Source organism: Miniopterus natalensis, chromosome 21, assembly GCF_054644295.1.
Source record: "Miniopterus natalensis isolate mMinNat1 chromosome 21, mMinNat1.hap1, whole genome shotgun sequence".
Taxonomy (NCBI): Eukaryota; Metazoa; Chordata; class Mammalia; order Chiroptera; family Miniopteridae; genus Miniopterus; species Miniopterus natalensis.
The window spans coordinates 12,633,629-12,645,466 of NC_142101.1; the positions used below are offsets into that span (position 1 = coordinate 12,633,629).

Genomic DNA, 11,838 nt, shown 5'->3' on the forward strand with positions numbered 1-11,838 from the left:
TCCTTGTTGCTTTTAACAGTGAATTTACTACTCTGGAAGGTGCAAGCCATTTGAATAACACCTCTGAATATTAGGGTTCAGAGAAAGAGAAATCTCCTGAAACCAAAAGACTCATGTGATTCAACTTTGAACAAGCCAAAGATACGCTTTTAACCAAGTTCAGTTTCTCAGCACAGTGGCCTGCTGGTGGAAGATCACTGGCTATGAACTACATTTGCAGAGATGTTTTTCTTTTAGAAATGTTTTTCATGGTCACATAAGGTATACCGAACAAAATGCTATCTAAAGGACGGAATTCATTTAAACAGAATTACAATGAAACATCTGTGGGAAACATTTAATAATCCAGCAAAGTTGCATAGAAGTACAGTAACAAGTGCTAAGGGTAATTAATGTTGGAGTGATTGGAGTAACAAGTACAAAATCGGGCTTGGAGAAAGTTACCGACTTCAGAAAGAAGGAGGTCTCCAGTGTTTTGAAAGAGGTATTTGGTTCCAAAAACTGAAAGGAGACGCTTTGAGACAGAGACATAACTTGTGGACGGGTGGCCCTAAGAAGATCTGCATAGCTGCTCTGTAGGTTATAGGTGTCAGTTATCTGGGAGGGTAACAGACAGTTTTTATAATTTGGTAGCAATTGCAGAATACTACAAATTTTGAAAGGAGTAACTTATTTTTTTACTTTTACACATGTGGCTTTATTATCCTTGGGGTATGTGACTTAAGTCAATGAACCTTTTTTTTTTTTAACAGTTATTTTAATTTGGTTCTGAGAATGTTTAAGTCTTTATTATCTCTTTTGTATTAATTTGCTTTTTTCTAACCAGCTTTTAGCTTTACTTTTTTTGAAAACTATGCGAGTTTTTAAAATCGGAGATCCATTTGTTAAATTCTAAAGTATCTGAGACTTGTCCTAACGATTTTAAAAACCACACACACAAAACTCTATTTTAAGTCAGTAGTCCAAAAGTTTGCTCCTGTTTTGCAATTTACCCATCTGATCTAAAGAGAGACAATTTTTAGAAGCTGAGAACCTAGAGGCAGGGAGCTCTTGAAATAATCTGGACAAGGAATCCCTGGAGCCACGACTGAGTGTACAGATGATAGGCCAAATAAAAAAGTGGTGAATCTTGGTGATAGGGTGAGGATTGAAGGAGACGGACTAGAGTTTAAGGTTATAAACCTTAGAGGAAGCATGAGAAGACGGCAGTTGTCAAGCACAAAGGGAAACCAAATCAAGCTGAGGCATCCTTGTGCACAACATAATGAATTCTGCAGAACCAGTCCAAAAACTGAGAACAGGACTGACAAGGAGGTGCAGGGACAGAGACCGAATTGAACGTGCAGATTTGGAGATATACAAGTGAAAATACAAGCCAGAACTCCTAGGGGTGTGTGCTAGAGAGGAAAAAAAAAAAATGGGCCTGGGCAAAGGTTCAGAGGCAAAGGGGAGGAACCTCCACGGGTGACAGATGACTGTCAAAACCATCATCAAGATTAACATGGATGTGTCCCTAACGTGGATGCCAGAAAGGACAGTATTCCGATGTGTCTCCCTGGCTGTCAGTCCTGGCTCCTCCGAGCTTGTCCTGCATTCTAGAATCCTCAAGAGTTGCCAAAGGCAGAAAAGATGTGTTCCTCCCACGAGTCCAGCTTTGAACCAATGTCTTCAGGGAGAGAATAGGTTTCGCAATTCTGACCTTGGGAGCCAGGGTCAGAGCTGCCCCCTCCGGCCCTGCTGGCATCGGGCAGGCAGTTCACATCTACCTCAAGAGGCAGCTGGGGCTTCAAGCATTTTGCTTCAGTCCCGTGAGCAGGGTGATGGAGGAAGAGCCCGGGCCTGGGGGAAGGTGGAAAGGCTTTCCCGCTCTGACGCCGCGACTTGGCTCGCCTGTTCTGGAACCACACCTGGAAGAAGGGGCAGAAGAAACGCTTTTGGTTGGAGTCCTTCCACTACGATCACCTTCACAGTTAATAAGAAGTTCCAGATTAATAGGCCCCCGGCACCCCGCTTCCACGGTGGGGGCCAGAAATAGAAGCACTTAGCATCTGAGGGGGGGAAAGTGCTACTAGGCTTACAGATGTAGATGTTAAAGTAATTTAGAAAAATCCATTTTTAAGAGTACACATACGCCCTTGTTAAATTAATCAAGGAAGTACTTCGCTCGGTGGACTTCGCTTCTCTGCTCTTTCCCAACAAATACCGAAGGTGTCCTGCTTAGGAAGCCTCTGTACCAACGGTTCAAACCGACATACATTCCAGCCGGGATGCAGAAAAACAAGCCTGCTCTCTCCCAGGGTTAAAATGAGCGCTTCTGCTCAAAACTGCACTTGGACTCAGGCCGAGGTGCCACAGACAAACAGGCAAAAAAAGGCACGCTCCTCCTTACCACCGCGCTCCAGGATTCCCATCTCAGTTAAGCAGTAAATGCACCTTTGACTAGATTTTTCAAACTGTGGCAAGCTCATTTGCTTCCAGCGTCCGCCCCCCCCCCCAGATGCTACATCCTTTTGAACCAAAATTCCAGACCCAATACCTGCCAAGAGGGTGGCCTACCAGGGGCAACTTGGGGAGTCCGCCCTGCCCTCTTTCAGCTACCACCAGTGGGAAACCCCAGCTATGCCTCATTTGTTTCTTTTTCCAGGAAAAAAAAAAAAAAGTGTGAAAATATTTCCTATCACCTTCGGCCTGAGGAGTTATTTTCTGACCATTTCAGAGCCCAGCCAGCCTCCTGGGGGGGCGGGGGGGGGGCTATTATTACACTGAACAGTTAGAGATAGAAGTCACTGCGCGGGAGCCTGAGTTATTTCATTTACGCCTCACAGGATCCCTGTGCAGTGGGCACTGGCTGGTAGCGTCCCTATGTGACAATCTAGGGCCCTGAGGCTCCAGGGAAGTCACTTGCCAAAAATCAGGGAAGCGCCCTGGAGTCCCGGCCGCGAACCGCGGGGGGCCCCCTCCCGGGGCGCACAGGCGACCGCCCCGCCCCGCTCACCTGGATCCTGGACTCGGGGAGCAGGGTGAGCGCGGCCAGGCGCTCTCGCAGGTGGATGTCGGGGTACATGGTCCTGCGGAAGACCAGCTCCAGCAGCTGCAGCTGCTCGGGGCTGAACGACGTGCGCTTGCGGCGCTGCGGCGCCGACGGGGCGGACGCGCCTGGCGGGGGCGCAGGCGGGCCCGAGGCTGCGCGGGGCGGCGCGGCGGGCCCCGGGCCCCTCCCCAGGAAGCCGGGGAAGGCGGCGGGCGCGCAGGGCTCTGCCCCCGGCGCGGGGCCCGACTGGTTCGCGGGGAGCAGGGCGGCGGCGGGACTCCGGGGCGGCGGGAGCGTCCCGCCCGCGTGCGGGGGCCGGTACGCGGGAAACGCCGCGCCGTCCCCGAACTGGAGCTGGCGGGACCCTGCCGCGGCCATCGCTGCCGGACCCCGGTGTGCCACCGGGCGGGGCGCGGAGACCTCAGTTATACGCGTCCCGGGGCCCCGGGGTGGCGGGCGATCAAAGGGGCGGGCGCAGGGAGGCCCGTGGCTCTTCGGGGTGCGAGCCCGCCCACGGCCCCGCCAGACACCGGTGGGGAATAATCGCTTCCGCCGGCCGTGGGCTGCAGGGAGCGAGGCGTGAACTTGGGCCCTCCCCCGTCCGTGCGCCCCGCCAGCCGCTCCACCGCAATCCACATCCCCGGGGAGGTTGGCTCGACGGCGCAGGCTGCTGCGGGCGGAGCGCCCCCTCCCCCAGGGGCCAGGGCGGCCCCGCGGCCCGACCACAGCCCTCGGGCCGGCCGCCCCGCCGCCCCGCCCGCCGCCATCAAAGGTCGGTGTTTGCGCCCCCCTGCTGCGCGCCAGACCCTGCGCCCGGCGGTCAGACGGGCCAGCCCCCGACCCCCGCAGGCCTCCCCGGCACCTCCTGAGTCAGAGGAGGGGGTGCACAGATAAGGGGACCTCAGAGGGAGGCAGTCGACTCGCCCTGGGGAAGTGGAGGGGGCGCGGGGCGCGCGCCTTTGGCCTGGAATGTCCGCTGGGGACGGGGGGGGGGGGGTCCCTAGGAATAAGGGTTCCCTAGGCACGCAGGGTTGACAGTGGGGTCGCATTTAGCAAACGCGTGATTCGGGGCCTTTCTGGGGGCGCCCGGTTATGCTCCAGACGTGTCCAGCTGGAAGGGAAGAGACGGAAAGGGGGCTCCGTGAAGTCTCCGCCTCCCCTAGCCCCACCCCCACCCCACCACCCCCACCCACCCCCTCCCCACACACACACAGGCGGGTGCACCTGTTTAATCGCCTCGTTTTGCCCTGGTGTGTAGCGGGGCTATGGCCTGTGGACCTGCGTCCCCTCCTGGAGTGCCAAGTCCTGGAGAGCAGGAGCCCGTTTCTCTCACTATTACCAAGCCTATGGGGCGCCTGCCTTGTGCGTCTGTGCACCAGGCCCCGTGCGAGACCCTCGGGGACCGCTGTCGAAGGCGCTGTCACTGGATTCACTTGCTGGACAGAGACACAGGTGGCCCAGTGCCAGTCCTCAGGAGAGGAAGGCAGGAGAGCTGGTCTTCTTGCTCCCAGAACCCCAGCCCTGACTTCACCAGGACCATTCGCCGTCCATGACTCTAAGGGGGCTCTCTGTTTGGGAGAGTCGGGGTCCCGCTCCTGTCACCATCCGTTCTAGAAGGCCAGGAGACAGCCTCGGGAAGAGCCTGGATGTTCTCGCCCTGAGGGGACAACCCAGATGACACAGCAGGAAGGGATTGGTGGGGCCCCCGCTGGAGCTCTGTGCTGGATTTTCTCCCCGCGGGGCGGGGTGTCAGGGACTGTGTCCCAAGACCCCTGCACAGCTCCTCAGGCAGCCTGACAGCATTCACCACCTGTTCCTCCACCTACCCCTGCCTCCAGGGCCCTTTCACTTCCTCCCTCCCTCCTCCCTTTTTCCCTTATTCCTGTGCCTGGTCATTGGGGATTTTCAGGCAGAAGCGTATGGGATGGGGGGGAGGGGGACAGACCCTCTTTTCCTGTGCTCATTCATTCTTTCATTAACTCAAAAGCCATTTCTGAAGTGTCCCTGTGCTAGGCCCCATGCTCCCAATGCTATAGATCAGGAAATAATCTGCCATTTAGACAGGCCCAGTGACTCTATGTCCTCCAGACGCGACTCCACGCCCCTGTCCCTGTCCAGTCTAGGGGAGGGGGACATTGTCTTTCAGGCACATCGAGCTCCTTCGGTTCTCAGTCGCAGGCGGTGGTGATGGAGCCAGATCTAGGCAGGCCTGAGCCCTGCTGCTGTAACGACGGGGACCGGGAAGCCAACCCCGGGAGGGAACCCAGAGGTTCCTTGGCTGCTGGCTGCCAGCTGAGGTGTGACAGGCAGAGACGGTCCAGCAACCCAGAAACCCTGCCAAGGGCCGAGAGTCACGGGGGTTCTCCGGCCTCTGGAAATTCCCGGGTCCTCTGGCCAGGCCTCCGTCCTGCTCCTCTGCTCCCTGGTGAGGCCCCGAGTGGGCCTGTTTTGCAGTGAGCCAGGAACACGGACCTGCGGAGACAAACGTCGTGCCTGGTCACACACAGAAACTGGGGATGGTTTGGTGAAGCAACCTAACCACGTTGGAACAACAGTCTTTTCTGTCTTTTAAACTGGCGATAAGAAATTCCAGCATCCAGTTTATGGCTCAATAATTATCCAAAAGAACTGAACAAGCATTATGTTTTTATGGCTTTCCCCGAGCGTTTGTGTGGTGTTACGATCTTCTCTATTGAAGTAAGATCTCAGCCTTTCCCCTCCTCGCCTCTTTTTGCTTAAAATGAGGTTTTAATTGTGTATGCTCGTATGTACCTAAAAAATAACCTTGGTGAGGATACAGTGGAAACCCAGGGTTGGAACTGGGAGTGAAGGGTTGGAGAGGGACCCCTTATTTTATCCCCTTTGGTGATGCTTTATTATTATTTTTTAATCGTGTGTATTTATTAGTGTTGTAAGGCCATTTTTAAAATCTAGTTTTTTGAGGACTGAATGCGATGTGGTACACTGCGTTGGATCCTTAGAAAACAAAATGGTCATTAGTGGGAAAACTGGCGAAATCTGAATTTTTTTTAGAAAACTAGTTTTAAAAAACTGAAGCAGAGGAGGCCATGTAATGGGTCTGGAAAGAGAGATTACTTCTCCGGGAATGAGTTTCCCAATGCTCTTGGGGTTTTCGTTGACTAGGGTGAGCAAGGTGTAAGCCTCTGCAGGGTCTCTACAGCTCTGATGTGCACATTCACTCAAATTCAAGTTACTTTCTACTTCCCGTTGGTTTGATAGATGCCTATAAAATCGTAAGTGGTTTTCACTAAATGCAGTTTCTAGATTCCTTACTCAATTACCCTGCCGCAAGCGCACAATGAATAACTTGTTAATTCGTCTCTACCCATATCCCAAGTTGAAAAATGGAAAGAGCCCAATCCTTGGCAATATCTTAAAAAGCAATTACCGCAAGTTATTTTCCCCAAATAGATAATCTGTGAAATCGAAGTACGTTTCAAATAGTTGCCATAAGTACTTTCTTCTAGCCAAGTGAGTGAGTGTAGCCGTTTCAGAACAGCCTAGTGAAGTTTGGGGTGAGCTGAGGACCCCTCACCAATACCTGGGCTCCCTGGCTCTCCGCCTGATTTGCGCTGGGCCGGTATTTATATTTGGTCTGCCAGTAACATCTGTTGAAATAGGCGCGAGGGGAGGGCATGGTAAAATAGAAGGCGATCCTCAGAGATGCTTTCTGTATAATGAGGGAAGACCAGCAAATATAAGTAAAGATGCAATAGAAAAGCAGTAAGCTTAAAATAAAAAAAAGTGTTATCTGGAGCAGCCCAGGCTGCTGAGGATGGAGCCGTTCTGGGCCACTATCCTGTTCTGTATCCTCAATGCTTCCCACCACAATCCTGACTCCCCCAAACCTTTCTGAGGCCTGCCTTTCCCCTCTAAGTGCTAAGTACTCTCTTCCCCAGATCTCTTTGTTGTTCAAGTGAGTCCCTCGGTGCTGTGCTAAGACCTGGCCCAGGAGCCCTGGGTGTTTATTGAAGAGAGAACCAGGAATGACACAGCCCAGGGGAGTCAATGGCTCTGCTTCCACCTGGAGATCCCAGAGCTGTTGGCCCCTTTGATCCTGGCCTCGCTTTGATTTCATCTCCTCTCTTGCCCAGGCCTCTCCAGTCCCCAAAGTTTATTTCAGAACCAGTGGTTACAGGAGATTGAGAGACAACACCCCCCCCCCCCCAAAAGGTATTAAATGTCAGGAAAGTGATAAATGTTGAGGAGCTTTCTTTGTTGTTTAGGGAACCCCATATATATTCACATAACAAACACAAAATAGATTAAAATAGATTTTGAACCCAACAGTTTTCTTAAGATGATTCCTTTTCTTCTTTCAGTTGTTTCCACCCAAAGCCTCTGAGTAGGAAAGACCCCTCTGTGTGAGTCTTTCATGACCCCTGTTCACATAACAAACCAATAAAGTTAAAGGAACTTTTCAATTTCAGAGAAAGGAAACCATAAATTTTCTAAGTTTGTGTCTTCACACTTGAAATAAAGAGCTGAGACAACTAGCAGAATACTTGGTCATCAAACCCAATATTTGTTTGACTCTTTTCTGGAAAGTGCCTATTGAGCACTTTGAATGGATTAGTGCGACCGAGGACCTGAGTTTTTATTACATTTCAGTGTAATTGATTTAAATTTAAATAGCCACCTATGGCTAGCTAGTGGCTGCCACATATATAACAGCACAGTTCTATATCACCATCTGGCAAATCGCTCTTTTTTATATGTAGATACAAAGAGATATTTAGTTGGCATAAAGTCATGCATTAGAGTTGAATTCTAGACTCTCATTTTGACTGTTTAAACAGAACTCTGATCAAGATGATTACCTCGTTTTCATAGCAGACAGTCTTATGTAGATGTGTGTGTTAAATGTTACTGCAGCCTGGCTGGAGTGGCTCAGTGGTTGAGCGTCGACCTATGAACCAGGAGGTCACGGTTGGATTCCTGATCAGGGCACATGCCCTGGTTTCAGGCTCGATCCCGAGCAGGGGGCGTGCAGGAGGCAGCCAGTCAATGACTCTCATCATTGATGTTTCTCTCTCTCTCCCTCCCCCTTCCTCTCAATAATTTCTTTAAAAATTTACTACAGCATTCATAAGTGGTCTTTGCTCAAAAGTGACAATATGAGAGCACTTGCTGGTGAAAGGTTCATGATAGTACAAGTTTCTTTAACATTGTCATTTGACTTAAACCCCATTTCGTTTGATCACTTTGTTCTGACCAAATCCAGGGCCTGTGCTCCCCCTTTAGGCCACCCCTCCTCACCTCTCAAATCCCACCAGTCCACTACCGGGCCTGCTCAAGGGTAACTTGGTCCCTCCTCCTGATACAGGGTCCAAATCCCACCCGCCTTGCAAGATCCAGTTCAAGTCCTCCTTCCCCTGCAAACCGCAGGTTTCTCTCTCAGGGCCTGCCCTCAGCTGCCCCCTCACAGTTCCATGGTCCCCCAGTCATTTCACGTGAGCCCTAGTTTCTGTAGAAACCAGAAAAGACTCATCAATAAATCTGGGGGCAGCTGCTATCCACCCTTTCATGTAAAACCTCTCCTATATGTGTACATGTTTGTTATATGCAGGCCCACACATACATGTACACATGGGTGTGTGTTATATATATGTATATATAAATATAAATTTCATGTATATATAGGGAAACTAATCTTGTTTCCCTAACCTGAATATAATTTCTTTGTGGGCATGAGTGTGTAATGTTATTTTTTCTCCCTGGAGCCTAGCACACTATCAAAGTGGTAACAGGCTCTCTGTATGTATTAGGTTTGCTGGAAGCAGTCTCACAGCTCACAATCCAAAACCCGTGTGCATGCCCATGTGTGGGGAAAGGGACGGTTGAGTGGGGGAAGGGACTGCCACACATTCCCTTTCGTGCTTTTAAAGTGTCTGTATTGATTGTACAGCAGTCATTTGTAAACTCCTGAAATCTGCCCCGTGTTCTAGTCTTGGAAGGACTCAGGATATGCCCAGGATGTTCCAGGCCTGGAAAGACCCTGCTTTCCTGGAGTCAGCCCTGCTTAGAAAGCATCTGAAGGAGGTAAGAAAAGAAAGTTATTTCACTCCAAGAAGGGCCTGAGGGAGATCTGGCCGGAGCTGGGGCCTTGGGGACAGCCTCTGTCTTGACCCAAAGATGTTTTGAAAGTCTTTAGCTCAGGAGAGAATCAGACAGCTGAGCATGCCCCTGCCTCCTGGCGTGTCCGAAAGGAATGAGGGTGAGTGTGGAGCGTGGTGGGAGGGTGAGGTGCAGCTCTTACTTGGGGGTCCATGAGGCATCTTGAGTCTGAGGGCGGAAGGGGTGGGGGCTTCAGTGCAAAATAAGGAGGGGCCGGCTGAGGCTTTTGGGGAGCATGCATCTCAGACTCTAAAAGGCCCCACAGCTTTTCCTACAGCAGGCATCTATTCAGATATAATACTGAACTGTGCCCGGGGGTCAGTCCACAGCCTGGAGCCAGAGGGGGCAACACCCACAGCCCCATCCGAGTGACTCTCCCTTCCTCCCACTCTGTCACCAAAGCTTCTGACCTCAGCTAGATGGCTTGAGGTTCTGTCCCATGCAGCAGTGAGGGTGTGAACACCCAAAAGGGGCCCTGATGCCAAGACCAGGTTGGGGGTCTTCCATGGGGCACTCCCAGCCCTCCTGTCCATCTGCCCGTCGCACCTGACTAGACCCGTGTCACTGTCTCCTTCCCTGGGAGACTGTCAGAAGTTGAATGTGACTTGCTCTCCACTCCCCCAGCACCAGCCCGTATCTGGGACATAACACAGATGCTCAGTGGACACTTCATCCTGAAGAAACACGTAGGGCTCTGGAAGCCTCTGCCCCTGGCATCTTGCTACATGAGCTCAGGCAGTTCCCACCCTCTCTGGGGCAAGTCTCAACACAGGCCCGGTGCAGAGTCTTGAGTTTCTTCCCTTTAGTCCCTTAACAGTTGTCAGACCTCGCAGATTCCTCTCTGAGCCTCGGTTTTCTCATCTGCCGAATGTGCCTTAGAGAAGCTCACTTGGGGCTTTGAAAGCTGGCTAGGCCAGGCCAAGTGCAACACATGCGTGGTAATGAGCTCGCCCCAGAAACTGCCCGTGGAGCACCCCCTGATCCTCACTACATTCTTAGTGGCTCAGGGAGGTGGAGGGACCTCCGTGCTCTCTTTGGCTCTGTCCACACCCTGTCCCGCCCTCCGCGGCCTCCCGCTGGCCGGGATCCTGGCAGGCACCCAAGCTGCACGTCTGTCACATCTCACGCACTGCTTTGCAAAGCCTGTTTTTGCAGGTGTGTGTTCACCTTGGCTCCCATCTGGCCAGAGAGCTCCCGGTGGGCGGGGCCCCAGGTGTGTGCTGAACTCGGGGACCAGCTCACAGGGTGGTGACACAGGCAGTGCTTGTCCGAGAAGCCAGGTGTGAGCCCCCGAGGGTGCAAAGGTGAGGAGCAGCCCCCCTGTAAGATGCTGGGACACGAGATTACAGGCTGGGGTCCGTGCAAAAGCAACGGTTCAGCATCACTTTCTAGAAGACTCTCAGTGGGGTTTCTTTCAGCCCCTGCAGGTTTCTGTCAACTGATTTATCTCAAGAGGAACTGGAGACTCAGCTGGGGCACCTGACGGCTTCTCCCAGAAGCCTCAGTTTTGCCAGCAGTGAAATGGGGAAAGTGGTACCTGCCTCCCCACCTTCTTGCTGGGTTCCTTTGATAGTTGAAGCTTTTCACGGCACTTTAAAAGGCTCAGATGAAAGGCACTGATGGGATGAAAGGGTCTGGGGGCCATATTAAGTTTCTCAAGTTTTTGAAGCCTTGGAGGAGCTGCTGGAGGAAGTGGTCAGCTGGCAGGTACTTGTGAAGCCGCCCCAAGGTGCTGCCCTGGAGAATTAGCATGCCAATGAGCCACACCTAGGAGGTGAGGGCCCTCACCAGGGACAAACTCTGTCGTTTCTCTGAAAAGGGGGGCTTGGGGTAACGTGCTGGGGAAACTGGGCCCAAGGGATGGAGACCAGAAAGGCAAAACCTCGTGCAAGCCCCCTCCTTCTCTGGGCCTCAGTTTCCTGATGTGTAGAGGAGGAAGCTGAGTACAGGAGGGGTCCCCAAACTTAGCTGCATATCATAATGGCCCAGGGAGATTTTTTAAATCCTGACTCCAAGCTGCACCTCAGATGAAATGAATCTGAGCCTCAGAGGTTGGGACCCTGGCATCAGGTTTAAAACTCCCCGGTGATCCCAATGCGCAGCCTTAGTTTGAGAACCAGAACAGAGGATTTCTAGAATTCTGTGATTCATTCGCTCATCAGAACTCACTGTCCCACCACGGGAGGAGTCTCTGAGGCATAAGAGCGGCACCCAGGCCATCTGCCCCAGACAGCAAAGGGAAATGGAAAGAGATCGAGGGCTGTGTAGGGACAGAGGTGACAGGCAGAGGGGGCCACATGCCCAGCCCGGTTTCCATTTGTACCAAGTCCTTTGACATCTGCCATTCAGGCTTGTCCCCTTGCTGATCCATAGTCTCCCCACTCCCAAGCCTGAGGCTCTGTAGCAGGCCCTGAGCTAGGCCCTGGTTGTACATCATGTTATGTGACAAGGCCTGGCCCACAGAAGGTGGCCCTCAACAGCCCAGGCCACAGCCCTCATTTCTGCCTCTCTGTTGGGAGATGTAGCCACGTTTTCACCTGACTGCTGACAAAAGCCCTTAGGATGCAAGACATTGGGCTTTTATTACAAAATCTTTTAATTACTCTTAGTAAAGATTAATCAACAGAATTCATAAGAAATAAAAATGAGGAAATATTGCCTGGCCCCAC

The 11,838-nt window shown here is 52.1% G+C and overlaps 1 protein-coding gene across 1 annotated transcript; it reads right to left on the bottom strand.

Moving 5' to 3' along the window:
• Positions 1-1,590: 1,590 nt before the first annotated feature.
• MIXL1 (Mix paired-like homeobox) lies at positions 1,591-3,409 on the bottom strand. Its single transcript, XM_016221171.2, has 2 exons — positions 2,996-3,409; positions 1,591-1,907 (listed from the first exon to the last, which is right to left on the bottom strand). Exons 1-2 carry the CDS (start codon positions 3,407-3,409, stop codon positions 1,605-1,607), a joined length of 717 nt encoding a protein of 238 aa, XP_016076657.2. The 3' UTR covers positions 1,591-1,604.
• Positions 3,410-11,838: the final 8,429 nt, after the last annotated feature.

What these genes read in the sequence shown, in the direction of transcription:
- MIXL1 (XM_016221171.2), bottom strand. Translation starts at nt 3,409, where the DNA reads ATGGCCGCGGCAGGGTCCCGCCAGCTCCAGTTCGGGGACGGCGCGGCG. An exon ending in TCCCCGAGTCCAGGATCCAG is followed by an intron (nt 1,908 to 2,995) that starts GTGAGCGGGGCG and finishes CCCTTCTTCCAG; the next exon opens with GTGTGGTTCCAGAACAGGCG.